Here is a 15,194-nt window from a genome sequence, read left to right on the forward strand (position 1 = left end):
AATTAGACAAGCCATTACAAAAGTATATACATAACCGTCATGACACTACTAACAGCTTCTTCCTGGGTGATGGGCTTTGGTGAGGGCGTGGTGGAGATGGGCGCCAAGATGGCAATAGATTTCTGGAAGTTGTCTGAGGCTGTTGTTGCTGATCATTATTATTGCTGGAAGTGGTTGTAGTGGATGATGGGGTTCTTTATGTAATGGCAATGTAGGAGGTTGTTGAGGTTGAATGGGTGTATTTTTTGTTGCAGCTTCTTGAGCCGTTCGTATATGCTGTTGCGTAAATAGCAGTTCTTGGATTCGTTGTGGTTGTTGCTGCTGATGTTGTTGTGCTTGTTGCTGATGTTGATGTTCCTGCTTTTCACGTATAAAGGCCATGACTCGATTGAATAATTCCATAGATTGAATATTTGCAGACAAGGCAGTGTTCGCCTTCTCACGCTCCAAATAGGCCAACACGTCCGCTACACTCTGTTCGTCCATTTTAGCTTGGTTTTTTGAAAAGATGGAATTGCCAGACATTACAGACAAGAGCAAAGCGTACAGAAATGGAATTTTACTAGTAAAAGTAATATGGAACATCGCATCCCTTGTATTCATCAGCGATCGCATAATGTACAAACACCTCAAATCATGTCCTGAGGTAGTCATAGTTTCATGTTTGTGTGAGACTCGGAAATACAATCACTCAATGAATCAATGCGATTGTATCGTAATGTAACGTCTTTATACTGTAAGATGCTCTTGTAACACACCAACATGTAAAGGCACTTCATTCCAAGACATTCCTGCAAGTCTGAAGCAGGCTATGGGCAACTAGAAACTCAGTGAATCCAGTACTCATACAACAATAATAGATTCGATGATGCAAAAAATTGTCCAGATGTGGAATCTGTAAATGGAAAGCTTATGACATTCTTGTTGGAACCACAGTCTGATTCTGAAACTGAGAATGATTCTTGGAGAGATGGTATATGATGAGGACGATGGTGACAAAGATGTTCACTTGTAGATTCGATGAAAACTAGTCAGGAGAATGCACGAAGCTGTAACAACAAAGCAAATGTGTACTGAATTGAGAGATATATATAGATATTGACTTATCAGCTTTGTCCTTTAGTAGAAAGCGCCCCCCCTTCGGACCATACTATTGTTTGCGCTCCTAATTCAATGTACCCAATCAGCGTTTTGAAACCATTTGATCATTTTTGAATTGGAAGTATTTATTACCTCAATCTGTTCAATGATTTCTTGTTCCTCCTTAAAGAAGTCCACCTTTAGTTGCGTCAGATTTTGTTGATGGTCACCTATGACGCTCACCGGATCTGCCGATGATTGAATAGAGGTCAATACGTCCTCGATGTCAGGAAGCAGCCCCAGGTACTTTGTGCCTAGCAGATACAGTAGTCCCTCGTCCTCTCTCTCGTCCTCTTTAATTAGTGCTTGAAACCTATTTAATTCCAGCAGATATGCATCAAGAGCGTTCTTTCCGGCGTCAGACAGCCAATCACGAATCTTTTTCCGGAGGCGTTTTAAGTTCTTTTCAGATTCCGAACCTTCATCTGTCGTTATGGCAATAGTTAGAACCGCAGCATCCGTTGGACTTTTCCAAATTGACAATCCTGTTACCTTCAGTCTTTCTAAAATATCCTGAATACCAAAGGCAGATACAGAGGCAAGCAAAGGCCACCAGCGGCAGACCAAGCTTTGTTCCGACGAGGACTTCCAACACCCCGAGCATCATCATTTGCACTGGGATAAAATACAACACCCAGCCACATCTCGCCAAGACAGAAAAAGGGGACACGGCAACATGGACGAACCCAGCTCTCTGATTCCTCCACAATTCGAAACTTGTTATTGCTAGATGAATCAAAACGTAAGCCAGTGGGAGATCAAACGGGTCCAGATACACCGGTAGCTCCAGTCTTGTCTGAATATCAAGCCACCTATAAAAAAGAGTCTCGAGACTGGTGGATACCAACGGAGCAAGTATTAAAGTGTGGAACCTTCCCTTGTGAATAACAGTATCACAAGACACTTTGAGTAGAGAGGAGATCCAGCTTTTGGCAGGTCCTGGGAGACATTGCCAAACGATGAAGCTAACGACGTTTACATTCCACAGTTGTTGGTATGAAGCTGAAGGCGGTGTTGAAAACGTCCGAGACGAACGATAGATACCGCTGATCCGTCGGTCAACGACGGCGCTGTTTATGAAAGAATCCCAAGAATCCCAGTGCCAGAGCATTGCTATTTTAGCGCTAAGACTAAAGAAAGGGTTTGGAGCCCAATAACCAAAGACACCCAAAAACCATTCACGGCGGCCGCTTGCGGACCTCCAACTACCGATAGCGAACAGATAAAAGTCTTCATAATCAACCAGATAACCTAAAAGTCAACGCTGAGAGGTTGAAGGTATTCAAATCATTTCGACTTAAAACCTACTTGCAACGGAGGCCGGAACCCAAGAAACATTCATAAACGATTTCAAGCTTGGGCGTGTCAAGAAGGCTACTATGACAACAACCAGTAAGAGCAACCTGAGCACAAACACGGGCTTCTCTACATATGGCCCGATCGTCGTCCAAACTCCCCATTTTGTTACAACAGTATTAATCTTCTTCATCAACACTTCAGGAGTGAAGGTTATTTCAAGCGTTTATGAGCTGGCGAGACGAATGGCATACCATAAAGCACAGCCAGGCAGATTAGCGCACAAATTAGTGTTGCGATAACCAACCAAAAGATACTGTTGTCGGACCACCTTCTACAAGAACCGGATTTCAGAATGAACAACAAAGAGTTCAGGGTCCGGTCGCAGATCGATACCTGAAATCAAAAAAAGCTGTAGTAAAGGGGAATTAATATCCGAAGGTGTGTTCATACACAAACATAGTCTAATACCTGGTCGAACATCCACTTCGATATTGGAACGTAGCTTCAAATCTGATGAAGCTACTATGGAAGTCGACTTGACTTCATCACTTGGAATGGCGTTCCCAAACCAACACAATAGTAGCAACACTGCAACAATTTGCAATATGTGGACCTTCATCATCACTAGTCTCGTATGAATAATGATTTCTAGAGTCAGTGATCAGTAGGTTCCACCAAAAGCCTCTTCCCTGGACCCTTACAGATATAGAATGGTCTGACATGCTTTTGGTGTTCGATCCGAAAAACGGATTTCGTTGACAAAGGAGTTTACTGTTCTTGTTCACTCTGTTGTAGACAAGTGTGCCTGTGTGGCTTGACGCGTCACTTTGACGTCTGCTATGTGAGGCTGCTAGCCTTGGATTTCAGCCTCCTTTCGCTTTCCATACTTTTGGCGTTTTAGCTCCCGAAGCTGTCACTATATTCCGTCGTATTGCTGCTGCATGCGTCAAGTCTCAGGTTGTTCGCGATAATGTCTCATCCGCACTTGTTTTTCACCGGATTGGGATCGCTATTATGAAGAGTGTGGGGCTGCAGCTAAAGCTCGCATGAGGAAGGGGGACGCGTTTTGAGGGTTGTAGTAGTACTGTAGTTTGTAGTGTGCTTCTTCTTTTCAGTTCAATAACACACATGAGTTGTAATGTGCGTGATACATTCAGAGAAGCATGCAAATTCAAACTTGCCAATTTTAAATATCCTTTTAAAATCTAATTTTCGGGTATGTTGGTTGTCGTATCTTGGGTGGTTTGGCCGTGATCCCCCGTCTAATATCGCACCAAAACTGTTGGCCAATGTTTCAGTGCTCGCTGTGCATGGGCAGCTTCAAGGCAAACCGTACACTGAACCGCCACTACAGAGAACACCACCTGCGGGAAGACTTGGTAACAGACACTCGTCAAAGCGACAATGCTGTGACTGGGTAAGAAATTGATGGGAAATGCATTTGGAACGATGGAATCTGGGATTTACGGGATGAATCCTCATTGAAATACGTTACAACGTAGAGCTGAATACCAACGACAACGGCGCCGTGCTGCATCGGAACGCAAGCTAGTCTCCCGGGTCAGGATTGAAAACATGTACGTGCTGTGAAGTATCGACGAGAGCGTAATGATTTGAAGGAAGCCACTTTTACATCACCTGTTGAAACGCAATTTTCAGGCTCGCCCATCGTTCCATCGTTCGTTGGTTGGTTGGCATCCCCCCGTCAGATACCGCACCAAACCTGACGATCCGCAACCCAACAGGTCCAGCCGGTTCAGCACTACCTCTCATGCTAAGAGGTCGCAACTCTCACAATTGATGAGTGGTCGTATTCAAGATAGTATCAATCTTATGTATATACCGTCAAACTTTGGATACAAGACATACGGAGAAGCCAAGCACCCATTTATTTGTCGTATTATAGAGGAGTCTCGTCTAGGCCCGACATCCACTTTTATAGATCTAGGTTGTGGAGTCGGTCAAGTCTGTCTGGCAGTCAGCATCCAAACTGGTTGTCACTCATTTGGTGTCGAGATCGAAGATAACTTGGTCGATAACGCAAAAACGTTGATTGCACAAAACCAAACCCTTCTGAATATGACATTCTTGGCCGAAAAAGTCATTGTCGTTCAAGGTGACATCATGCGTCCAGCAGCTGATCTGATTGAAAAGTTAAAGTATTGTGAATTGCTGTTCACCAACAAGTAAGTCAAGCAGTCGTTTTGTCTCTACACACTTTCGCTTATGTTTTTCGTCGATAGCCTGAAATTTACTGAGCCGATGCATCTCCAACTATGCCATTTGGTTGGAACGTATGTAAAGGAAACTGGTATGGTACTAGTTACGACCTTTGATATGGGGCCATGGCTTAGCCAGGAAAGAGCAAGTAGAAGCAAGACCACCGGTGTACGTCGAATGGCGCCAGCTGGTTGTTTCGGTTGGACAGACAACAGTGTACAATACTATTCGTATAGGATAAAGAGGGACTCATAGTAATCGTGCTTGGTATTTTTGTCAATAAAGCTGTCTATATGTACAGCGTGTGTATGGTGAGAAATAAAAATTTCTTTTGACTCAGCAGGGGAGATTTGGGCAACACTCTGGTCTGCCTTTTTAGTGTTGTATTACGAGGACTGTAATGGAGTCAGCAGGGGTTAGTAACGTACTTCAATCCGTCGAGTCTTGCATTTCTACGTTTGTGGTTTACGACAGGTTTGTATACTATTACCAACTGCCATGTACAAGCCGGGGCCACAAAACAAGTCCACCACACAAAATCACTCACATTTGAATGACCTCATCGACATACTTGAACTTGCCACCCTTACTGGGACTGTTTTGATATTGCTCCCATTTATTCGAGTCTTGACGTCCATTTCTTGATGTCACAAATATTTCTGCATTTTGAGTATAGGACCGGCTACTTTTTTGCAGCCCCTGTGCACACTGGTGGCCTTGGATTTCAAACTTTACATCCCAGTCAACTTGCCAAATTTCTTCTTGCTTAAGAACATGTACAAATGCTAAAAGAGCACTAGCATATTTGAGAGGCAAGTGATGATGAATGGAGCTGTTGTCACCGACCACTAAATACGATGTTAATTTTTTCTTTTTAGAGTCATTAAAATCCAGCAAGTCCTAGTTCCACTTGAGTAAGGATAGCGAGGTGCTGGCTCCGTCAAGGGCTTCACGTCGATCAACTGCACCACCGAAATGCTTGGGAAGGTTTTTAAAGAAGGTTCTGATAGCTCCTTTTGTTGAGAAATCTCGAGACTGCCTGTCTGTGTACTGTTTTGGCCACTTTTCTTTTGTGAACTCTCTTTAGACTTGTTTCGAGATCGTGACGATGACCCTTTGTAGGCTGTTTGTTAGATGGCTTTTTTGGCACTTCTGGTAGTTGTAGTGCTGACCGTTGGTCTGGAGGTTGGCTGATCGTCATCCTGCACCTTATCCGACAATTCTGGCTCACTACCGGAAGAAGGAATTGGTTCTTGCCGCTTTGAAGCACGAGATGCTGGCGCAGATACTTGAATAGTCAAGGAGTTAGCTAGTGATTGCCAATTGACACCCATATCTAGTACCTGAAGATGGATTTCTAACAGAAAGTTTGCCTGCAGGTTGAAAGAGTTTTTGTTGAGAGCCCTATGTGAGGACGAATGGTGCAGTGCGTTTACCACTCTTGATTTTTAAGTTCCATCTTGCAACTATGGCAGTCATAAAATAGTCGACGACCTTATAAGGCATTTCTTCGTCTTGGACTGATTCTGCAACGACCTCCAAGAGGACCTATTCAACAGCTCTTTGTTTCAGCATTGGCCTTGACTTCTAGACTTGTTCTTCTATTACACTACCTTCATTGAGAGAGGTATGTAGCCTGAGCTGGTAAATTCTTGTATTTTTGCTTCAAATGGAAGTCATTCTCGTGGCAAAGCTTTACGTTTCGTCCTTTGGCGTTCGACATCTTCACAGGGTGGATACAGAGAATAAACGACCGGAAAGTTATTGTTTTATACAGATCACTGAAATTCAGTACTACGGCAAAGTGCAAACCTGACTAATTGTGCTTAAACGACAAGCGGGATTTGAAAACATACTCAATTTTCGTCAAAACTTAAATTCGATCTAGCTTAAAGAATAAAACCACGCAGCGGCAAATAGAGAATGTTTGTGGCTCTGTTTCCCTGGTAATATTTCAAGTGTTTGGTGGTTATATCCGTGTTTTCGCCAAAAGGCCAGATTTCTGTGTTAAATCCCAACCTTTAATTGAAACGCCAAATTTCGAGAGAAACATTTACAAAACACAGATAAGCAGTTCTTCAAACTCGCCATATACTTGCTGCTCTTTCCGTTTTTGGTGTTTTTTATAGGGCGATCGATACAGAAAATATGCTCCAAAACTGATTCCAAAGATTTCCGCCTGGGGTATCTGAATCTTAAGCATGTACATATTCCCTTCCGAATTAGAGACTAATTACGAAAACAATATCTTCAGAATGTTTTCAGGAATAATTCGTATACCCTTTCCTAATCAGCTTGTTTTTGCCTGTTGCGTTTTGAACATCAACACATATAAATGGGAAGGTCAACAGTACGAGACACAATTCGATTCGGTTTCCGGATTTACCTGTATACGTCAAAAAATATTTGAATGTCTTGAAGGGTCCTATAGATCCACAGTACCTCGAAATCACCAATGACGAAGACTTGAAAGATATAATTGCTGTATATTATGGCACACGATTTTGGACGGATCATCTTGACTCGGTATCCGTTGATCCCGCTATGCTCGACGAATATAGAAGGATCCGTGGTGTGGAAGCATTGCTCGCTGCTATTGACTCTGGCAATGGCAGTATATGTACTCTGCTGTTGAGAACGACAAATCCCGAGATTGCCGTCAACTCTTTACCCATGCTGAAGGCATACCATGTAGATGGTGGTGATTTGAACATCACAACATCAAAGAATCGGTCGTTGCTCTACATTGCCGCTAGAAAAGGCCATACAGAGATGGTCGTATTGTTACAGCAACAGGGACTGGATGTGAACTTGGTGGATGACGGTGGAGAAACTCCTCGCGCTGTCGCATGTTTGAAAGGGCATTAACTGTTCTCAAGTACCGCGTCAAACAGGGCGGTGATGTCAACAAACCTAATAATGATAACGCAACTCCACTGTGGGTTGCAGCTGCTGGTGGACACTTGGAAGTTGTCAAATACTTGGTTGAGAAGGTCAGAGCGTGCTTTTACACCCCATTTCTCTGTTTCTGTCAACTACGTGTTACCCGCTCTCGAACAGGGAGGTGAGTTAAATCAAGAGGCTCTTGGATACACCCCACTTGACTGCAAGGTCATACGCAAGTCGTCGAATACTTGGAATCTACTGGCGCTCGATAATTGATTGACCGCTTCTCTGCTGAATTGTTTTGGCGTTCACACTACCAAGTATACTGATGTCTTTCTAATACAATCTGTGTCAAATACCTTCCCTTACTAGTGTCCTACATATCTTACCCTTTTCACCCTTTTAACCTCAGAATAGTTTGTCTTTCCACGAGTCACGTCCCATGAACATAATTTCGAAAGCGACTTCGAGTCCATGGAACTCCAAACATCCAGAATGTCTTCAACACGATTATTCTGCGCTGCCGACTCCAATATCAATGCTCGACCACTCTCTAGAGCGTTACAACTAAACATCCCAGTTTGCAAATTATGGGATGTGACTGCAAATGATTGAAGTTGTTTCAAAAGGCATACAGCTGGAGCATAGGCGTCTTCAAACAAAGCATGGAGCAAAGCATCCGTTTCGGCGTTGAGAGATACTTGGTCATTCACCAAGGCGACTTTCCCCTGAATAATACAATCTTGCAATTTTTTTGGTTTGACTATATATGGATAGTCATTGATTTGCCACATGGTCAGCCGGAGATTGTCTGTCTCACAATACGGATGCCCATCCAAAATCGACTTGACTGATACCATATATGCGATGTTGCTAGCAAAGGATAGTGGTATACCAGTTAAGAAGCGCCTGGCATTTAGAGCAAAGGTAGCGAGACATTCGTCCGACATGGTCCGCCTGTCGTGTTGCACGTTACATTGACTACTACTTCGACTCATGTTGGCATGTCGCAAAAGTAGCATTCGGCGACCCATTTCAGACACATCGACAGGACCCTCAGTATCAGCGAAGGTCATACCTTGAGCCAAAGAAATCAAATAATGTGTTTTATCCAGTGGAGAGATATGTCCTGTCACCCAACGTTGTCTAGCTTCATTCGCGACCACATGTAGACTTTGCCACCAGTTCCAATAGTATGACTTCCACTATATTCTCTTTGACCTCCACAATATTAGCGACGTTTCCAGCGTGTGTCAACTGTTTCAACCGACAGCTCACAGATGGCGTCGACTACCTCCACACACTTCTTTAGTGTTCTGCCACGAGAATCGTGGACCACGTTACTTGTGAATAGTACAGGAGCGATGTCAAAAGGCCAGAAACCCGTTGGTTGGCGCAATGCATCGTACCAAGTACCCCCGGTCTTGATATTGAAAAGTAATCTTTGATAGACACCAAGAGATCTTTGATAGCTTTGACCACATCGTCGCTCAGTTTGCCCTTGACTTTATACAAGATCTTGATAATGCGTAACCGGTCCTTTTGCACGTGAGGAATCAGGTTCACCACTTCCTTTGGTGCGGTTCCGAATCACCTTCAAGTAGAAAGCCCGTCAGACAATACAGACACTGCCAGTCTGTCCACTGCGATCATCCTACCGTCAGCGTTCCGCGTTTGAACAGCCATACTGCCTTCGCCAAACGATGTGTCTAGACAGAATGGTAATCAACCACAGGAACCGTACAATGTAAGAGGCGTCAAACGCACTTTGGCAATACTTTCAATCAAGTTCTCTACTCCTTGGAGTTCCTGAAACACTGATATAGGGGTTGTGCCCATCCATCCATAAAGCTTGCAACACCGTGTTGGGCCAATCGGCACGGCTGACAGGCTCAACGTCGAATCACTGGTGTTGCTCACTCATGCCGTCAAGTACTGTACGACTTGTGTCTCTTTAGCCGTTACATCGTTAGCACGCTGGATGTCTTGATCCACCACAGCTACATCAGACGCAGGCTTCCCGGTTTTAGTAGCAGTGGAGGATTCCTCATAGCGATGTGACTCAACGGTCATGGTAGGTCTCGAGGACGGAACCAACTTTGGTTGGCTTGGCTAGTCAAGTATCGTTCGTCACTCATACTGCAGCAAATTGCTTTGACAACTTACCAGTTTGGGGTAAGAGTAGGAGACTGAACTTTCAAAGGTTCTGCCTCCTTCTGGCATGCTTTCCCCATCCACTTCTGCTCTGAAGTTTGGATTGTGAATCAAGGGTGTTACAAACGCATCGTGCGGAACGAAGCCTTTGCCAGAAGCGACTTGAAAAGAAGCCCGTCTACTTGCTCATTCTTGGTCGCTCCATATTATTGAGATAAGTCTCTCCAAAAGAAAAAGCTGCGTGTCTGTCAACTGTACTAGTGACCACCTCAGCCTCAAAACTTCTGCAGCCAAAAACCACCCGCATTGATTGTATGGATACGTTGATACTAGAGGAGTCGAGCCTGACGTTCCCTAGTCCTAGAGAGCCGTTAGGGACAGGAGGAGGTGGGTCAGTGGAGAAGGCATCCTATGCTGGAGGGACTGTCGCAGCAAAATGCCTCCATGTACAGCAAGATAATGTCGCCTTAGAACAATTCAAACGAGAAGTCTCTTATTTGGCTTCATTCCGACATCCAAATATCGTCTTTCTCTATGGCTATACCGACAGCATCAAGATACATCCGTTCCGCTACATGGTCATGGAATATTTGAATGGTGGATCATTGGACACCAAGTTGTCGAGTTTGGTCAAGGAGTGGCCGAAACGATACAAGATTGCGGTAGATGTAGTAGCAGGTCTATGTCTGATTCATTCAAAGGGTGTAATACATCGGGATTTAAAGTCTGCCAATGTCTTGCTGGATGACAATGGCACAGCCAAGTTGGCCGATTTCGGTTTGGCAAAGACCAGTCACTCGAATTCCATGTCTCGAGTGGTTGGAACCCCAGCATATATCGCACCTGAAGCAACTGGAACCGGTGGCAAAGTAAGTGCCTAGAGTAGCATAAATAATATAGATCATACTATTCACTCGCATTACCTGTTGCAGGTGTCTGTCAAAAGCGACATTTGGTCACTAGGAGTACTGTTGACGGAGATCGCGTCGTGTGTTGGGCCGTTTGGAGTAGCATCAAGCAAGCTGACTGCTGGAAATATCTTGTGGTTTCAGAAGGGAAACAAACCCAATATGACCAACTGGACCTGTCCACCCAAATTTAAAGATTTGATTACTCGCTGTCTATCCATCAGTGCCGATGAACGACCTACGGCCGCGGAGGTCAAATTGTACTTGGAAGAAAACAAGAGCGACATTTCCGATATATTTGGTACACCACGACAGGACGTACATGATACTTCTGGTAAGCACAGTCGACAGTTGTGGTTTACCCTGATATGGCTGATTTCATAAGCTTAGCCTTGTCTGATGCTTTGGACGAGTACGCCAGACGATTTGCACCGATTCCTCGATGGCAGTGCTTGCAAGGATATGGACCTCATGCCTTCTTCATCAGGTACTAGTACGTAAAATGAACGTTCGTGACTGGTACACTGAACGTCCCTTCGTTCCAGTCATAGAGCCGAGTGTGATGGTATGAACGCCAAGCTACTGCACTATATGCTATCGCCGGTTGGAATGCATGCCTACCTAGATGTAGAGTGTCTGCAAATAGGAGAATCCTATCAGGGCGATTTCGTGGCTGGTTTGATGCGTTCACGCGTCATTATTCTGATAATCTCGAAAGAGGCCGTGTCCCGCTTCAGCACGGCCGATAAAATTGGAGACAATGTGTTGTTGGAGGCAAGTGGAAACCACAGGTGATGGTGTTTGCGATATCTGAAACCCAAATGAATTTTAGTGGGAACGAGCTTTGGAAATGCATAGAAATCGCCAAGCTTTGGTCTATCCTGTGCTTTTGAGTAGTCGTGATGGATCAGGTGGAATGCTGACATTTGAAAATTGGGATGTCTCTGTGTATCCCGATACCAAACACGTACATCCAAAGAGTAGAAGTCATGATACCATTCGACAAACCATTGCAGCCATATTTAGACTTCAAGGCGTCAAAGTATACGGAATCGACAAGTAAGTGGATTTCGCAGGTCGACACCTCTGACGTAGATCTCATTCCCGTTGTTTAGGAGTCTCATCCCTGGTTTACAAGCGGTATACCAGAAGCAAGTGGCTGTGGACTCGGACAGAAGTGGCGTATTGGCTGAGAGAGCCTTCCAAGGTTCCTACTATGCTAATGCGGTATATTGGGCGAAAATGTCTATGGAGCTGTCTGGAAATCCTCTTGGATATTACATTTATGGCCGATGTGTCCAAGATGGACTAGGTGACGAAATGAGGAATGAACCTCTGGCCGTGGAACTGTATCAAAAGGCCGCTCTGTTGGGACATCCGGAAGCTGCTAAACGATTGTTAGAGAGGTAATGGGATTTTGGTTGTGATGGGCATTTTAACTCTAACTTTCATTTCGGTGGCCTTAGAAAGGTGGTGGATTCCTTGCCTTCGCCGTCGTCAGCAGGATCGACCAATGTCAGTCTCTCTGGTACGTATCCTTTCCTGGAACAAAACAACAGCAACTATATAGATAGCTGACCTTATCAGTTTCAGGATCGGAAAGCAGTACGGCAATGAATCTTCTGCGAGACTTTCCTCAAGTCCAAAAGTTTTGGAGAGATTCTTTTGGACATGTTGACGTTGTAGACTCTACCCGCTTTATGAATGTCCTACGTCTATCGAGCCGAGGCTTGGCCCAGAAGCTGAAATCCAATGTCGTCGAGGCAGCCGAATTTCGGCAGTCGTTGTCACAAACCAAAGAAAATGAAATTTGGGCCCACGACATTGCCAACTTTTTGATAGATCATGATGCGGAGGCTGGTGCACGTCTGGATGTCGTATCCGTCAACACTTTGGATGAACTTGTGCAGGAACGAGTTCGAAAGGAGGAAGACGAACGGAAACGACAACTGAAGGCTCAACAAGAGGCCGAAGAACAGGCTCGACAAGAGGCAGCTGCAGCCCCCATGTTGGGGGCTGCGACGAAGGCACGTCGTGAAGCAGAGGAACGGGCTCGACAAGAAGCGGAGGAACGGAATCGACAGCAAATGGCAGATACTAAGGCCCGTATTGCAAAGTATCCTTTTCTTTCTGGGTTGGAGAACCAAAGCCGCTGGGATTTAAATGGTGGGGCACGAGCATTTTATATGATGCTTGCTAATTGCTTAGTAATCGTTTGGCGGAAGCGGGGCTCTGACCCTGCACCCCGTGAGGCCCATCAGTTTAATAACGATCTTCTTGCTGAATAGGTAAAAGTATTGGAGATGATGGAGCTAGAGCCATTGCAGATGCATTGAAAGGCAACACCACCATGACGAAGCTCGGCCTTGGTGGTAAGTCAAACTTGACGATGTGTTGATTGCAGTGGAAGGCAACCCATTGCTTGATTCTTACTCAACCATCCTCATCTTGGAATAGGCAACAGCATTGGAGATGTTGGAGCTAGAGCTATTGCAGATGCATTGACAGGCAATATAACCATGTCGGAGCTCTACCTTGGTGGTAAGTCAAACTTGACGATGTGTTGATTGCAGTGGAAGGCAACCCATTGCTTGATTCTGTCTCAACCATCCTCATCTCGGAATAGACAACAGGATTGGAGCTGATGGAGCTAGAGCCATTGCAGATGCATTGAAAGGCAACACCACCATGACGGTGCTCAGCCTTGGTGGTAAGTCAAACTTGACGATGTGTTGATTGCAGTGGAAGGCAACCCATTGCTTGATTCTGTCTCAACCATCCTCATCTTGGAATAGACAACAGCATTGGAGATGTTGGAGCTAGAGCCATTGCAGATGCATTGACAGGCAATACAACCATGACGAAGCTCGGCCTTGAAGGTAAGTCAAACTTGACGATGTGTTGATTGCAGTGGAAGGCAACCTATTGCTTGATTCTTACTCAACCATCCTCATCTTGGAATAGACAACAGCATTGGAGCTGGTGGAGCTAGAGCTATTGCAGATGCATTGAAAGAAAATGCAACCATGACGGAGCTCTACCTTCATAGTAAGTCACACTTGACGATGTGTTGATTGCAGTGGAAGGCAACCCATTGCTTGATTCGTTCTCAACCATCCTCATCTTGGAATAGACAACAGGATTGGAGATGTTGGAGCTAGAGCCATTGCAGATGCATTGAAAGGCAACACCACCATGACGGTGCTCAGCCTTTATAGTGAGTCAAACTTGACGATGTGTCGATTGCAGTGGAAGGCAACCCATTTGTTGATTCTGTCTCAACCATCCTCATCTTGGAATAGACAACAGCATTGGAGATGTTGGAGCTAGAGCCATTGCAGATGCATTGAAATGCACCACCACCATGACGAAGCTCGGCCTTGGTGGTAAGTCAAACTTGACGATGTGTTGATTGCAGTGGAAGGCAACCCATTGGTTGATTCTGTCTCAACCATCCTCATCTCGGAATAGACAACAACATTGGAGCTGCTGGAGCTAGAGCCATTGCAGATGCATTGACAGGCAATATAACCATGACGGTGCTCAGCCTTGGTGGTAAGTCAAACTTGACGATGTGTTGATTGCAGTGGAAGGCAACCCATTGCTTGATTCTGTCTCAACCATTCTCATCTCGGAATAGGCAACAGGATTGGAGATGTTGGAGCTAGAGCTTTTGCAGATGCATTGACAGGCAATACAACCATGTCAGAGCTCTACCTTGGTGGTAAGTCAAACTTGACAATGTGTTGATTGCAGTGGAAGGCAACCCACTGCTTGATTCTGTCTCAACCATCCTCATCTCGGAATAGGCAACAGCATTGGAGATGTTGGAGCTAGGGCTATTGCAGATGCATTGACAGGCAATACAACCATGTCGGAGCTCTACCTTGGTGGTAAGTCAAACTTGACGATGTGTTGATTGCAGTGGAAGGCAACCCACTACTTGATTCTGTCTCAACCTTCCTCAATTTGGAATAGGTAACAGCATTGGAGCCTCTACTCAGAGCTACATTAAGAAAACCTTGCCTTCGGTTTCTGTTTCAATGTAGATGTTACTAATACGACGATTGATATTTGTTTGAAATACATACCATCTTTCATACTCGTATCGTGTGGCTTTGCGGTATTTGTGAATATGCATCCCGGTGAGGTCCATCAGTTTAATAACGCTTCTTGCTAAATAGGTAAAAGTATTAGAGCTGATGGAGCTAGAGCTATCGCAGATGCATTGAAAGACAATACAACCATGACGAAGCTCGACCTTAGTAGTAAGTCAAACTTGACGATGTGTTGATTGCAGTAGAAGGGACCCAGTGCTGGATTCTGTCTCAACCAGACTCATTTTGGAATAGGTAACAGCATTGGAGCCTCTATCTAGAATTTATCAAGAAAACCTTGCATCTTGGTATGGGACTTGTATGTGGAGACGAATAAATAATCGAAGATTCTGCCAATATCAGCGATGGTAGAGGGGATATCGTTGCGTCCTTTTCCTCCTATACGTCATAAATAATCAACGCCTTTCGTACATTGATGAAAGTTTTATTTACATTGATTTGGAAAGTCGGACAAGCGAGAAACAATGGC

At 44.7% G+C, this 15,194-nt stretch overlaps 2 protein-coding genes across 2 annotated transcripts; both read left to right on the forward strand.

The window, feature by feature from the left end:
* Nucleotides 1-6,994: 6,994 nt before the first annotated feature.
* On the forward strand, nucleotides 6,995-7,821 carry SmJEL517_g03009 (uncharacterized protein; the record flags this gene model as incomplete). Its single annotated transcript, XM_031168937.1, has 4 exons — nucleotides 6,995-7,009; nucleotides 7,081-7,473; nucleotides 7,554-7,652; nucleotides 7,720-7,821. 4 exons carry the CDS (start codon nucleotides 6,995-6,997, stop codon nucleotides 7,819-7,821), a joined length of 609 nt encoding a protein of 202 aa, XP_031025127.1.
* A 2,192-nt stretch (nucleotides 7,822-10,013) lies between these two features.
* On the forward strand, nucleotides 10,014-14,656 carry SmJEL517_g03010 (uncharacterized protein; the record flags this gene model as incomplete). Its single annotated transcript, XM_031168938.1, has 19 exons — nucleotides 10,014-10,568; nucleotides 10,632-10,941; nucleotides 10,998-11,094; nucleotides 11,159-11,369; nucleotides 11,440-11,666; nucleotides 11,723-12,013; nucleotides 12,074-12,135; nucleotides 12,201-12,773; nucleotides 12,896-12,979; nucleotides 13,065-13,148; nucleotides 13,234-13,317; nucleotides 13,403-13,486; nucleotides 13,572-13,655; nucleotides 13,741-13,824; nucleotides 13,910-13,993; nucleotides 14,079-14,162; nucleotides 14,248-14,331; nucleotides 14,417-14,500; nucleotides 14,586-14,656. 19 exons carry the CDS (start codon nucleotides 10,014-10,016, stop codon nucleotides 14,654-14,656), a joined length of 3,237 nt encoding a protein of 1,078 aa, XP_031025075.1.
* Nucleotides 14,657-15,194: the final 538 nt, after the last annotated feature.

The sequence above is a fragment of the Synchytrium microbalum genome (genome assembly GCF_006535985.1).
Source record: "Synchytrium microbalum strain JEL517 chromosome Unknown SmJEL517_scf0014, whole genome shotgun sequence".
Classification (NCBI taxonomy): Eukaryota; Fungi; Chytridiomycota; class Chytridiomycetes; order Synchytriales; family Synchytriaceae; genus Synchytrium; species Synchytrium microbalum.